Source organism: Mastigoproctus giganteus, chromosome 2, assembly GCF_048544385.1.
Source record: "Mastigoproctus giganteus isolate SK-2022 chromosome 2, ASM4854438v1, whole genome shotgun sequence".
Lineage (NCBI taxonomy): Eukaryota > Metazoa > Arthropoda > Arachnida > Uropygi > Thelyphonidae > Mastigoproctus > Mastigoproctus giganteus.
In genome coordinates, this window is record NC_143576.1 from 158,323,902 (window position 1) to 158,340,758 (window position 16,857).

The window sequence follows — 16,857 nt, forward strand, 5'->3', positions numbered from 1 at the left end:
TTCAACCTCTTCCTTCTACTGTTTACATAAATAAAGAAGCCTATGCTACTTTCTTTTGCATTCTCTGTCAGAGACTTCTCATACCCTGCCTCAGCTTGCCCAACCTATTTTGTGATTTGACTGCAAACCAGTTTATATCTACTATAGGCATCTGTATCACCTGACAATTTATATGCATCCCATGCATTTTTCTTTGTTGCCACAAGTTTAATCAGTTCACGTGACATTTATTTAGGTCTATGCCTTTAAATGTATCTCTTCATTAGTTTGAAAAGCCTAGTAGTTTCTATGATAACATCCCTAAATGCTATTTAGGGATATAAAGAAGACTAAAAAGTTAATGCCATTAAAATGTTATCCCCTCTAAGTGCACTTAGTCTGTTGAAACTTGCCAACAAAACATAAAATTGAATACAGTGACTCAATACACAGATTGGTAAGAAGAAAACCACTCTTTTCGATAAGCATATCGTGGATTGCCATATTATGTAATGCACATATGAAAGATAAGGGTTTTTAAATATTAGGAGAAATTTCAATGAATGAAGAAATCCTTTTCTGATTGGCTAATAGAGAACTCAACTTTGAGACACCAGACATTAGAAAAATCAACTGGAGGATCTGGAATTTAATATGTATGAATATTCTAATATATATTTAATTATAGCAAGTGTTTCCATGGTGCAAAATTTATAATCATAATTTAATTTAATTAGGAATTCAGCATTATCTAATTTTGGTGTGTGTCTTGTAAGTTCTATAATTCAGTTTCTGGTACATATGTATGCTATATTTGTGAAAGTAAGCTCGCAAGATTGATATATGGGAATGTGCATATCTGATGAAAATTGACTAAATATACTGGGCTGAACAATCTTGTTGACAGTTAATTAAATATATATTATTTAAATTACTAATTTTATAAGGGAATTAAGTTTACATTGCAGAACATTGAAACAATGGTTCTGTATGATGAAAAGATTAATTTTACATCTGTATGCTTAACCATTGAATGGGTTAGTGCCTTTGCACCATGTTTTGTTCATAGTGAATTGTCAACGTAGATAATTGGCATCATTTTAATTGTATCTCATATTGTGAATACCTTCACAAGTGGCTGAGGTATTGCACTGCTTAGAATAAGTAACACTTCACCAGTGGAGAAGACTAATGTTACTTATTCTCAGCTGACACCACCACCCAGACCACACTGTTTTGAAGCTGACTGGCTTCTCATCGGTGGGTGGGCAGGTACCCAGTTATGAAGTAAACGTCCACAATATGAGAGATGTCCGATTGGTGTTAACAGTATAAAACTAAGGTGATTATTTTGCATGGGACTACTCTTAAGATTCACTTAGTTTATACTATTTCACACCATCAAGCATCTCATATTTTGTGGACTTTTACTTCATAACTGAGTTGTCATTATTGCAACACCAGGGTACCTGCCCACCCACCAATGAGAAGCCAATCGACTTTGAAATGGTGCTGTCTGGGTGGTGGTATCTGCTGAGAATAAGTTAGTCTTCTCCGCTGGTGAAGAGTTACTTACTGAAAGCAGCGCAATACCTCAGCCACTCGTTGTGAAGGTATTCACAATATGAGACAGAATTAAAACAATGCCAATTTTGACTTTGACAGTTCACTACAAACAAATACATTTTTCAGAGCCATCAGCTACCTCTTCTTTCTCTAGCTGTGCAATTTCACTAACAAATGCCTGCTGTTTTTGTTCTACAAAGGTTTTTTTTTTTTTTTTTGCTATTATTATTGGGAACATATTTCTGAACAATGTGGCTGCACGATTAGCACAACTATGAAGATTACGTTCTATAGCAAAATATGCAAATAGACATTTAGCATGTTGTCATTATTGTTATGAAACACTACATCTATTTTTGCATTGCTTTCTATGCACTGCATGCTGTCCTTATGCTTATTTGTTTACATATCTTTCCCGCTGCTTGAAACATCATATATACAAGGAGCACACAAGGCAAATGTGTTACCTTCAAATTTTACAATACATGGAAATTTTTTTTATATGAAATTTTATGCCTTATTCCTTCAGCATCTTTAATTAGCTTTACACCATACAAATATGATGAAATGATTGCACATTACAAAGAACAAGGCTATTATCCTGTGTTTCTATTTTGCAATGCAAACTAGACTAGCACAACTGATGGCAAATTTGTTAATTAAAATAAGGAGAATTTCAGAATTTTTAAATTCAATATAGTTTTAATTTTTTAATATTAGTTTTATTATTATCTTTATACTATTTCTTCACACAAAAAATTATCTATATTGAGAAAATTAAAAAAAAATGTATGAATTTGATTTATTTTAGTGTCTCGACAACATATATATAACCACTGCCCATAAAACCTTCTAGATTCAGTCTATTCGGGAAAATTAATCTGCCCCCGAACAACCTCCCCTCCTTTTCCACTTCCCAACAGTAGTTTTTGTACTACTGAACAGAAGATAACTACAGATGTCACCCCAGTCTGACCCATGCTGCCAATGTCTTGGATTATCTAACAGCTAAATCAAGAGAGTGGCATCCTGCTTTACCTTAGTCTCTGTACATTCCAAGTACCAGACTTTTGGCACTGAGGAAGGACTACAGCATGACAGTCTGAAACATATGTTAATTATTCTGTATTAAGCCAAAAAAATTAGCTGGTTAATTTAACTTAGTGCAAGTGTCATTTATAATTAGTGTTAATCTCTGTGATGCCACAGTATTTCAAGATTTATATTACTTTTATCTTCAAGTTCCCCCACCCCAAAAAACTGATAAACTTACAAGATAGTTATCATCCCAGCTTAACCAATCTCTAAAAGTTTGCCCATTTCATTAAAAGTATTTTCTATGCAATCAACTGCAACTGCTTTTTAAATCAGCAATAATATGATTATAAGCTAATGTAGATTCCAATAATTTTTGCCTGTCTGATCAAAGGAAAAAAACATTTATAAAATGAGTAATGGGACTTAAAAAATCAACTCTGAAATGGAAATATTAACCTGCAAACAGTTAAACTTTTCAGAAGGATCAGATTATAACCAACACATGCCATTAAGTGAAATGCTTATATATGCAAATCCATTACAGATTAATATACATTTCAAATTAATGTTTCTAAAAAGAAGAAGAAAAGTTTTTATAGCAGATATATTTTAAACAAAGACTTTCAAATTCTTGATATGCCAAAATCCTTTTTCCAATCAGCACACAAAACTGGATCTTCAGTAATTACAAATATCTGCTTAAGCAATCACTGAAACTGTCAAATGAATGTCAAAACATATAAAAGAGAATGAATTCTGATACAAATTTTAAAAATATAAATAAAATTTTTAACACTTAAAGTGAGTGCAAATCTATTAACGATTCTTCATCCTTTGCGATGGTGCCTTTTTTCTCATTTTCACCTGAATGATGTCAGACAAAAGAAAAAAAAAATTAATAAAACCATATACAAACATGATCATCGCACTACTGCTAGTTAAACTAGACAAAAAAGTAGTGGCCTACAATTTATCACTTGAGATAAAAACTGACATTTCTCTAAATCTACAACAATAAAGAGTTCTGTACATGTTATAAAAAAAAAAAAAAAAGTTAAACTCATTCGCTCCCTGGAATGGAAAAACGCAAAACATTAAATGTGATGTATCAAACCGAAGAACTTTCGGATCACCTTAAAATAAGTTCTTGATCATCATTTAAAACAACCTGCAATAAAAAGAGTATCTCTTGTATATGAACTGATAAATTAATGTATATTAGACATGAATAGAAATAGCCAATAATTTCAATGGATAAATTTTTACCAACTTGCCTGACTGATGAACTGTATGGGATTTAATTAAATATCATTATAACTTTGCAATAATCAAGAAAATGCTAGAAAACCAAATAATTATCAGTAGGCAATCTTGATGGAAAGCATGAATATATAAAGTATTTAATCATAATATCAAAGTTTGATATAATACAGATGGAGCAGAATGAAAGCACTATACAAAAATCTCACTCTGCACTTTATGAATATAAATACACTCACAGTGAAAAATGAGCTAAAGCCCTCTGATCAAAACATGAATATGTGTTAAAGCACTTGCAGATAAATAGAAACAGTGCAATTAATATTAAATGTATTAATTTTTTAGGTATAAATAATTTTATGTGTTCATGTTCAAAAAGATCCTTCCCTGCATGTTTAGCTACATATTTAGAACCTATGAAAAACAGTGTATTAAAGCTGTAACTAAAAATAAAAACATTAGTAGGTGGTCTCTGTAAATCAAACCTGTCTTCAGGATTAGGAGGAATTCCCAGGTCACCAGTACGAAGCCTTCTACTAATTTCCTCTATCTGCAGTTGCACTGTAATAGATGGGGTTAGAGAAAGTGGGCAGAGCCCAAAATTAACAAACTGCTTTAAAATATATTTTTATTTATAAAAACAGCCCTGGTTAAATAAACAGCTTTCTTTAATTAAGACCTAAATCATCTCTGAATAATGTCTTTGACATTAAGATAATACCAATAAAGGTAAAATCTTAATGCTATGAAAGAATAAAAGTGCTGCTACTCAGGGCTCAAAAGAAAAAGTGTTTATTACTGAAATAAATTATTAAATTTCTGAAATAGTGACAATTAAGCATATTAAAACTTTAATGTTAACTCTTAAAAATTAATAATACAAATTTATATGAAAAATGGCTTTTTAAAATTAATATATATATATATATATATATATATATATTGATATCCCAAAAAATTAAAGAATCACTTCAAAAATAAACTTAACTCCAAAGCATAGTTGTTTATTAGCATTAGCTAAATGATTGAGTAAATTTCTCAACATCTGTGATATGAAATCAGTGCTAGAATTTGTAGCAGTTATAAGGAATAACTATAAGTGGGATGTGATTTTTATTTATATGCATTCTAGACATCCAGCATGTGATTTCACATTCATATCCAAAGCAAGTATTGGATTAGAAAGGTGATAAAGAGCTGCTTCATTCTTGGAACTAGTTATTTATAATTCAAATTTATAAATACACTGGCATTATTATATCTACTGTGCACAACTCATGCAATAATGTTGATATTCTAGTAATATGGGAAAATGTAACTCAAAGGCATCATAAAGGATGACACTCTAGTAGAGTAACTCCTGCCAATGCTAGACAAGTTTCAAGCTGTTACAACATCATGCCTTAATCAGATGCCAGGATATTCTTATCCATTCCTTGGTGGAGGCCTTCTTCAGCTTCTGAAGCATCACAAGAGGTGCTTGTCATGCAGCATTATATCTGCCTAGTATGTCACACACACAAGCTTAATTGGGCTCAAGGAAATCTATGCATGCAATATAATCCTTGCATTTAACAAGGCTTGTCATGCAGTGATCCATTTTTGAAAATACTGAAGCCCTAAAAGACTATAATGCTCACCCAACTGATGCCATTCCTACATAATGGAATAGCTGTCACAGGCTCATGTTAGGTAGGAATTCATCACGAGCCAGGTCACAAGCTGTACCTACCTGATTTGGCTGTGAAAAGAACTCTTAATGGTCACTAAGAAATTCCCACAATATTTATTAATCCAACTCTTGTGAGCCTTATAGTAATGGTTATGTGAACTACTGGCTGGTGGGCATAAGGACTGTTTTTCTGAAAGATTTTCACATGATCTGAATTAATATGTATCTTTCTATGGCTATAAGGAACTAGTTGCAGTTGCGTACCATTTGCTGACTGGTTCCAATGAGCAGTTAATGCTAAATAAATGGTATTCGCTTAATGTGAAGTTCGATGGCAGACAGTCTTTGTACTATTCCAGTAACTGTTCATCTTCTGATCACATTTTGTTACACATTGCTAAGGTTGCCAGAAAGGTTAGACAGAAGACATACATTATGAAATAGAGTAGCCTAACTGTGTGCATGTTATCAAGAGTTATTAGGACACAAAGGGTAATCACATAGTTTGGGGAGGTGTCAGTTCAAATCCCATTAGATACTGAAAGAATACTTAAATGCCTTCAAAGGGGCTGTAGCTGACCTTAGGTGAGGGGGGGGAGTAGGGCTTTTTCCACAAGTTATTTCAGGTTTGAAACCTACACAACATGCAAACCAGCTGGTGAACACTCTTGAACAGAAATAATGATTATGCAACAGGCAGTATCAAGAACTATTAATCATAGGCTGAGCAGTTGATACAACAAAACTTCTAAGAGCAAGAACCTGTGCAAATGAACTAGAGAGGCATTGTTGCCAACAAAAACAGTGAAGGCTAATTTACAAGCTGTGGTAAAACATTTTCTGCACAAGGAATGAAAATTAAAACTTGCATTTTTTAGTCAATTATATAAATAAATAAAATAATTAATCTTTATTCTGCTAAATAAGATGCAATCTGTTCCACTGCACACACACATTTTTAAACTGGTTCATGCTTTTCATAAATTTCATTTGCTCTATTAGTGGGGTTTTCAAATACTTTTGGTAGGGTAGCTTACATTTAAATTGGAGAGGGAAAAAAATGCTATTAAGTCAGAAGGGTTGTAACATCAAAAGATGTCAGTTCATAACACAGATGCAGACAGCAAATTTCCTATTTAACTTCAACAATTCCTTCAGCAGGCAATCTGGAACTACTCCCACCCAACATTTGCACAATTATTTAAGATTTACAGATGTGATCCACTAACTGCATATGATGATATTTCTTGCCAGCAAGTTCCTTGGTACCTTAATAATTCTGATAACATTGCATTCCACTGATCTTGTAAGAAAAAGTAACTGATATTCAAAAATGAGACTGTCTAGTTTTGAGAGAATAAGTGCTGTGCACTCGAATGGTCAGATCAGGGCTATGATCTTGCACTTTGTTATGAATATTAGGGCATACAAGTTATTGTATATGATTTTAAAACAATACTATATATCTTTGTGCAGTCAATTATATGTACAGTTGGACCTCTATATAGCAAAATCAATCATTCGCTTGACAAAATTTATTTACACAGAAGTTTCGCTATAACGAAATATGACCTTTCCAACAATGAAAAATACTCAATTCAACATTCAGAAACATAGTAAAAGATGGGAAATAAATCAGAAATAAGTGGGAATGAATAAATTTTCTAACATTTTAAAACAATTAATTTATTAATACATACATATTAAGAAATGCCTACCTTACATGATGTGCACAATATATTAGTACTTTTAAGAATAATTTTGTAAAATATTTGAGGATATTTTGTTTTGTGCTCTGGATTTTACAGTACATTGTTCATAAAAATGTTTGCATTTGTTTAAACACAAATATATTTCCTTCACTCTAAAGGCCTCAATGCAAAGTTTTAAATGCTACCAAAATTTCATATTTGGAAGGTTTAATATTGCCCTCATTTTCATCCAACTCGTCATCAGTTCTTTGAATACTCTCCAAAATGTTGGAGTTACTCGGATATTCAGCTACTATGACATCATTATCAACGCCTAAAAATTCGCCAAGAACAATTTCTCCACTGATCAAACCTCTCGCTTGGAGTTCTTCCCAAGTGATCCATTTTTGAAAATATCGAAGCCCCAAAAGACTGTAGTAGTTCATCCCTCTCATTGTTGTTAATTGGCATTTTGGCAAAACCTGCTTTTACAAAACAATTCTTAATTGTTGTTTCCATCATATCTTGACTCCACACTTTCACCAACTCTGATATGCACATCAGCAAATCTATAACAGAATCTATAGATTGGTTGGTTTCTATTCTCAGTATAATTTTTTTCAAGATGCATCTTTGGTAGTGAATTTTCAAATTCTTGATAATGCCTTAGTCCATAGGCTGCAGTTCAGAGAAGGTATTTGGAGGGAAGAAAGCAAGCTTGACACTTATAAAATAAGTTTTGAAATTACCAAGTGAAGGTGAGCAGGGCAATTGCTGACAATCAATGCAACTTTTCTGTTTTCTTTCATCATCTTTCTATTGAAATTTAATATACACTGTTCAAAAATTTCAGTTGTCATCCAAGTTTTTTGTTGTAGTTTTTGTCCAACTCAGACGACTTTACTTCTTTGAAACATCAGGGTTGTTTACTTTTGCCTGTTACCAAAAGCGTCAGTTTTTAATTACCAGCCACATTTGCACCAACCAATACTGTAATTCTCTCCTTACCATTTTTACTACCTACACATTTATAACCTTCGAAAGTCAGTGACTTGTTCGGCAAATATTTAAAAAATAGACCTGTTTTATAAACGTTGAATATATCTTTTGGTTCATAGTCCTCCATAATTTTTTTTCAAAACTGTTTCTTTCCAATGAGTACAGTCTTCTTTGATTACAACTCCACTTTCACCAGAAATAACTTTTCCGAGTATGTCATGGCACTTTTTTTTAATTTGTCCAGCCAACCAGAACTGGCTTCGATTGTTTCATGCCCCAGAAAAGATGCATACTACATAGCCTTTTCTGTTATCAATAGCCCTGATATCGGCAAGTTTTGGTCTTGAATCAACTTCACCCACTTAAAAACTGCTTCATCTACATCCTCATACGGGCATAATTACAGTTTGAGAATCGAAACACGGTTTTTCAGAATGGTTGACACACACGACTGGCAGGAATACCAATTTTAAAGCTATTCTTTTTTATTATTTAAAAATAATAATAATAAAAAAAAAAAATTTTTTAATGCCCCAATCTAGGCTATTAAGCATTTCCACCTTTTCCACTACACTCAAGGATTTTCTCTTAAACATTGTAAGACTGCTTCCATAGCAGCTAAAACAAAACTGATTTAGGGGTCATTTATACCTACCATTCACCATGTAAACAGAGAAAGGGGAAATTTAGTGAAAGTATGAATGACTTACGCCCCGATGGTATTCTCCACCTTGTCGTGGTGGTGGTGGTGGGGGGGGGGCTTGCGTGTCCCAATGACCCGGAGAGCTAAGTCGGCGGTAGCTTAGCTACTGGTAGGGCCTCCCAAGCCGGACAGATCGAAGGGTAGGAGCCAGACTAAGAGAGATACCCCGGTCCTCCAGGTTGGGGATTGCTGCAATGGGCTAGCTCCTCGTTCAGTGTAAAAAATACACAAATGCTAAACGACCTACATGTGAAAATGAAAACGGACTGCACTTTCGGAAACGAAAAAGGACTATGATTTGGGGATGCTGGAATATTCAAGGCCTTTCAACTAAAAGAAACTTTCTTCCGGATGAATTGCAAAAATTCAAGTTAGACATCATCGTGTTAACAGAGACAAAGAAAAATGGATATGGAGAGGAAATAATGGGAGAGTACTACCATTTTTGGAGTGGAGTTGATAAGAGTGAAAGAGCAAGAGTTTCTATTGCTGTTAAAAAGAAATTGAGACAACATCAAAAACCGGCAATTTATTAATGAAAGAATGATCACTAGATCGTATGTATAGCTTAGCTTAATTTTCAGCACTCACCTCATAGTAATCCGCTTAGCTGGTGGAGGGTTTTATCACATACATAGTGGTTGTAGGATTCTAATACTTTATAGGGATTATGGGTTTTAAAATTAAGTTATGGGCTGTAGGAAAATTTTTAAGAAAGGAAAGTGCACCTTCCACGGTTGCCTAATTAAATTAAACTTAGAGAAAGAAAGAAAGGGAAATATATAAGCTAATAATTGCGCACGAGCGACTTTCGAGTTTCCTCGTCTTCAGTTAGCTATAGTGGAGGGGGGGAAAAGAGAGCGCGCTTGTCTTATATACGGGTTGGGTTCCCGAAATGCATTTCAGTGCACGTGGAAACTTGATACGTGCTAAATTCCAAATGGGGGAGAAATTGGCGGGAATCTTTTTGTTTAACACGTTGAGTGATGTATGGCGCTTAAACCATTCAATAACGAGGGCTTCGTTTTCAAGGATTTTGTAGCTAGAATTTAATTTAATTACTGTGATGGCTGAATCGATGAGTGGGTTGTGATTTTGAGATTGGACGTGTTGTGTTAGTTCTGTGCTTGCTGAGTTAGTTTTGAAGCTATTAAACTATATATTAACTATAACTTTAACTTTAACTATATATTACACCTCTTCCGCACGCCTATCATTTCCACAATTTCCCCAATGCATTCAGATCTGCACGATAGGAAACTCCATTTCACAAAACTATTAGTAAAATACTTTTCCGACAAACTCCACATCACATTCTTAAAGAAATGTCTTATATATGACATAATCCCCAATTTCGCTCATATCTGCACCAAAAACACTGTTAAAAAATACCCTTTTATCATACACCAAGCCTCCATTGCCATAATTAAAGCCGAATTACGGAAAAGATACAGAGAAAAATATCTCCTTTTAGATCAAATACATACCCTTAAATTCAAACTTAAAAGAGAACTAACCCCCACGACTTGGTACGATTACGTACAACAGAACAACACACGAATTCAAGCAACTTTAAATCAGATTACCCAAAAGCATTCCAAGAAATGGGATACACTCACTAGGAGACACAAAAAACTCCCCACAAACTCAGTTGTTAACATCTCCACACAAATATTTTCCCCTAACGAACTTGCCAGTCTAGAATACGGATTCAATTTCGCCATTAACAGCAACAACTACCCAGTTAAAGACGCCATGATAGAAATACAAACCAAACTTGATAACCACCCAGATAAATACCGAATCATACATGAAACTAACGCTGTTTTTAACTCCCAATTAACCAGTAAACCTAACATTCCCCAACAACAATTAATCCACATACGAGACTTCATAAAAACCCCGAACATTATAATACAAAAGGCAGACAAAGGGGACACCATCGCAATCATGGACAAAAGCACATATACAAAGAAAATGTTACACATCTTATCAGATTCAACAACATACAGAACTTGCAACACGTTTAATATTAACAAGCTTAAAAATAAACTTGATGGGATCCTAAGAAGACTCAGAGCCAACAAACAAATTAATTTACATACCCTCCAGCAAATAGGCATACGCAATAACATTCTCCCACACATATTTGGAATATGTCAAACTCCATAAACAAGATTACCCTTTAAGGCCCATCGTTTCTTATAAACAGTCCGCCTATGCTAACCTATCCATATTCCTGGTCAAAATCATTTCACCTTTAATGAGATTTTCTCGGTTCAGGGTCCACAACACTAAACAAGCACACGAATACATAACCTCCATAACCATATCTGAAAACGATATTCTCGCGTCCTTCGACGTCGTCTCCCTATACACAAACGTACACATCGAATCCATGCTACTGGCCCTTAAAGATCTATTAATCAAAGACGACACATTAACAAAACGTACCGACTTAAACATTAATGATATTTTAGAACTCACATCACTGTTACTTGACGCCAAACAATTTAAATTCCAAAATAACGTCTACGAACAAATTTTCGGCCTTCCCATGGGTCTCGGTATCTCTGCCCCTTTATCCGAGATCTACCTCGCATCTATCGAAGAAAAAATTCTCCAACCCTTTCCCCCAGGAATTAAACTATACATGAGGTATGCAGATGACGTCCTCTTAATAGGCAACAGAACCACCGTCGATACTTTACTGAACACCTTTAACACAACACATGAAAGACTCAAATTCACCCTCGAAGTAGAAAACGATAATAAAATTAATTTCCTAAACCTCACTGTATACAAAATAAACACATCTTTAGGCACCAAAATATACAGAAAAAACACACATACAGGTAAATTCTTACATTACCACTCACACCACCCTCTATACATCAAAAAAGCAGTTATATACAACCAGATATACAACGCTGTAAAATATAGCCACACACAAACAGACCTATCGATAGAATTACAATACCTCACCAAAAAATTCAGACAGAAAATACCCACCACAACTAATAAAAGAAACCATCACCAAAGTTCATAATAACACTAATAACCCAAACAAAATTATTAACCACGTGAACAAGAATAAGACACAAAAACCCCTTATCGCGCTCCCATATCATCAACAATACGCTAGAAGACTTCAACAGATTTTTAAAAATACAGATATAAAATTAATATTCACATCGTATAACAAATTAAGATCCAAATTCAATTCATACAAGACAACACACGAGTACGAGACACAAGATTACAACAACATTATATATTTGATCAGATGCCAACCAGATTGCCAAGCATGTTACATAGGTAGTACAACAGCAAAATTCGGGACATCAAAAATCGCGAACACGCGTGCATACTACCACTTTAATAGCTTCAAAACTAACTCAGCAAGCACAGAACTAACACAACACGTCCAATCTCAAAATCACAACCCACTCATCGATTCAGCCATCACAGTAATTAAATTAAATTCTAGCTACAAAATCCTTGAAAACGAAGCCCTCGTTATTGAATGGTTTAAGCGCCATACATCACTCAACGTGTTAAACAAAAAGATTCCCGCCAATTTCTCCCCCATTTGGAATTTAGCACGTATCAAGTTTCCACGTGCACTGAAATGCATTTCGGGAACCCAACCCGTATATAAGACAAGCGCGCTCTCTTTTCCCCCCCTCCACTATAGCTAACTGAAGACGAGGAAACTCGAAAGTCGCTCGTGCGCGATTATTAGCTTATATATTTCCCTTTCTTTCTTTCTCTAAGTTTAATTTAATTAGGCAACCATGGAAGGTGCACTTTCCTTTCTTAAAAATTTTCCTACAGCCCATAACTTAATTTTAAAACCCATAATCCCTATAAAGTATTAGAATCCTACAACCACTATGTATGTGATAAAACCCTCCACCAGCTAAGCGGATTACTATGAGGTGAGTGCTGAAAATTAAGCTAAGCTATACATACGATCTAGTTATTACATTACAGCACATAAGGACTCCTTAAAATATCAAGAGTGAAAGAATGATCTCATTGGAACTGACAGCGTATGGGAGAGAAATATGTATTTCGGGAATATATGCCCCGACTAATGACAATGCCGATACCTTGAAGGATGAATTTTGGGAGGATCTGAAAGAACTAATAGAAAAAATCCCTAAGAACAAAGAGATATTTCTAATGGAAGATTTTGATGCAAGAGTAGGAACTGAACAAAATAGCAAAGTTATTGGAAGATTTGGAGAGAAAGAGAGGAATGACAATGGAGATAGACTATGCAATCTTTGTGAACAGTTCGACTTGAGAATAAACAACACATTTTTCCAACACAAGGATATCCATAAATATACTTGGTCACAGGAAACAAGACAAATTAGATCATTTATAGATTACATTATTTCAAAACATTCAGGGACATATGTATTGAAAGATGTCAGAGTTTACAGAGGAGCCGAATGTGGATCTGACCATTTTCTTGTTAAAACAACACTGAAGTGGAACTGGATTAAGAAAATGTGTGGGCAACCAACAATGCAGGGAAGGAGAAATGCTACAAGTGGATCAATTTAATGTTGACCTACTCCAGGACGACAGCATTAGAAACAACTTCACCCAGAGACTGGATGCTGCAATTAACAAAGAGATAAAAGGTAATACTGAAGAAATCTACAAATATTTAAAAAAATACTGTAAAAAAAATAGCTCATGAAATCCTAGGCAAAAAGATGAGACAAGGACCAAAAAAGACCTGGAGTACAGAGAAAGTAAGAACTGCTGTAGAGGAAAAGAAACTTGCATATCAGAAATGGCTGGGTGATAGGAATGATGCATATAGGAACATTTTATGTTGAAAAGAAGAAAATAGCCAATTGGTTGGTAGTAGAAGCGAAAAATGAAGAATGGGAAAGGAAATGCGCAACAATTAATAGCAAATTGGGCTTCAAGCAATCAGCGGAATCGTGGAAGGTCCTTAAAGACTTGAGAAAACAGAATAAACACAACGCTGGTTTGCAATTAATACCTTTGAAAGACTGGATGGAGTACCGTGAGGGACTTTTAAATTAAAAGAAGACCGGAAAGAGTTCAAGACGATGGAGGATTTTGGTGTAGAAGACTTGGGCTTAAGAGTTTCTGTTAGGGAAGTGGAACTCCTGCTAAAGTAACGAAGGAATGGCAAATCACCTGGACCTGGAGGAGTTTACATGGATCTTCTGAAATACGGAGGAAGAGGAGTGGCTGTTCTGATGCAAAAACTGTTAAATAGTATACTGAGAGGAGAAGAAATACCGAAAGAAATGATGACAGGATATATTACATCGATTTATAAGAAGGGCGATCAGAAAAGCTGTTCAAATTACAGAGGAATATGTATCCTGAACCCACTGTTAAAGATCCTTGGAAAATGGATCAGGAACCATTTAGAAGCCCGAATCGAGGTATCAGAAGAACAAAGTGGTTTTTCAGCCGGGAGGTCAAGTATAGACCATATCTCAACAGTACGACAGATCCTTGAAAAATGCCAATCGAAAGGGAAAAAATCTTTGATTTTCATTGACCTTGAAAAGGCATATGACAATGTTCCAAGAAAACTCTTATGGGAAGCACTGAAAGAGGCAAATATTGATGGACAACTGATAAACATTATTAAGGCAATTTACAGGAATAATAGATGCAGAATTAAAGTGGGATTAGCTTTGTCACCTGAATTCCACACTTCAAAAGGCTTATTACAAGGTTGTTGCATGTCACCAACACTTTTCAAAATTTATATCGACATCTGCCTAAGATCCTGGTCAAAAAAAATGCAATAAAATGTGATTGCTGATTAATAAGAACACCTATATTCAAAATTTACTTTTTGCAGATGATCAGGTGGTGATAGCACAAGACTTAGAAGATGCAAAGTATGCATGTCATCAATTATATGAGGAATATAAACAATGGGGTCTAAAAATCGATTTTAACAAGACTGAAATGTTGTCATCAGGACCAGGACACGCTCTAAATATTGCAGGTTTTAAAATCAAGCAAGTCAATAAATTCAAATATTTGGGATCAATCTTACAAAGTGATGGATCATCCCAAGCAGAGATCAATAAGAGAATTGCAGACGGCAGAAAGGCTATCGGCATGTTAAACTCTGTTCTGTGGTGCAAAAAATCCTAAATAAAACAAAGAAACTTATATTTCAAACGATTATACAGTCTTTATTGTATGGAGCAGAAACCTGGACATTGAATAGGCGAGCAGAAAACAAATTGCTCTCCACAGAAATGGATTTTTGGAGACGCTCAGCAGGAACTTCTAGGAGAGACACAAAACGGAATGAAGACATAAGGGAAAAAATGGAAGTGAAAAAGACTTATTGATACCATCAAAGAAAAGCATCTAACATGGATGGACATGTAAAATGGATGCAAGAAAACAGATATCCAAAGGCTATCCTGGAATGGATACCTCCTGGAAGAAGGAGAAGAGGAAGACCTAGGAATACATGGATGGAGTATGGGAGTGCATGACAGCCCGAGGCTTAACCGACCAAGACACCCTGAACTGCACTTTATGGCGGGAAAAAAATCCTGCCAAGAAATAACTTATAGGCTGAGGAAACACATTGTAAATGGAAATATTCCCCTTGAAGAAGATGAATGACTCGTTTCTGCGAAACAACAAATGAATTTCCGGGATAAAGGAAAATTACTCTATCCTAATTCTCTAATAGGGTGCTTACAGTAGAAAACAGGTTTACCAGAGCCAATGTCCATGTCAGGAATATGCTTTAATCTTTGCCAATGGCTGTGAACACAGATAGCAGTTGACCAGCATGACTTGCTCAGTACAGTAGAGGGAGATGTATAGGTTTTATGGACACGACTAAATTGGTGGATGTTTTAGCCCTTAAGAATTAATTCTTAATCCTTTTGGGTCTTAATTCATGCTTTCTACAGCATCAGCTCTAGAATTGCCTAAAAGCTAGAGGTGCAAACAATGAGTACCCAGGTCTCTCGAAATGAGTTTGTTATATAGAAATTTTTTTCATTGTACAAAAATTATTTTCAATGAAATGACCAAAGGGGAAATCAAAAAAATTTGCTATATGAAAGAGAGGCCCAACTATATATTATATATATATATAGATAGTTTTCTTTTTTTTTTTTTTTTTTCCTCATTACAAAAAGGAGTGGGGGGGGGGCACAAGAATGTAAAACTGTACATAACTTTATTAAATTCACCAAAAATTCACATAGCCCAATTTGCAACTTTTTACCAAATCTGTCAACTATAATATAACTGCCATATTTCGCCAATCTCTTCTATCTATCATTATCTCTCCCAACTGTGGATTCAGATGAACTATTTTTGGGGGAGAGTAGCTGATCATTTAATGTGGATATTAACATCTGCTTTAATCAATAAAAATTTTGAGCAGTATATAAATATCAACAATATCAGGATAAGATGAATAGTTCATGTCAAATAATATATCCCCAGACATTCCTTCAGAAGCTGTAGATGGCATAATTAAAAAATAGCAAATTGTTTCGTATGAACTCCTACAAATCTTAGGTTCCATCACTTTGGAAAGACAACCTATATGGCAAGCAAACACACACACACACACACACACACACACACACACACACACACACACACACGCTTCTACCAATGCTGTCAAATTCTATCATTTGTGGTACACTGATACACTCAAAGTTGTATACTCTCGCCACAGCATAATTTTGTTTTCCACATGTCTTCCAGGATATCTCTTCTAGATTGTATAGGATGAGTCATGTGTATGTAACTTCAGAGGGCGATTCTTTGGGCAATTTTAAGCAAAAATATTCATATCAACATGAGTGATTCTGAGAGGTTAGAGAGCTATCTATGGCTAAAAATGGGTATAGTTTTGAATGGTAAAAAATAATGAAAAATAAGAATAA

The 16,857-nt window shown here is 34.7% G+C and overlaps 1 protein-coding gene across 1 annotated transcript in view; it reads right to left on the reverse strand.

The window, feature by feature from the left end:
* LOC150089691 (splicing factor 1-like) overlaps positions 1-16,857 on the reverse strand; it is a 187,888-nt gene that overhangs the window by 115,240 nt on the left and 55,791 nt on the right. Inside the window, exon 3 of the mRNA XM_090389602.1 lies at positions 4,329-4,404. Within this exon, the coding sequence (XP_090245728.1) occupies positions 4,329-4,404 (76 nt within the window). The remainder of the gene's footprint in view (positions 1-4,328; positions 4,405-16,857) is intronic.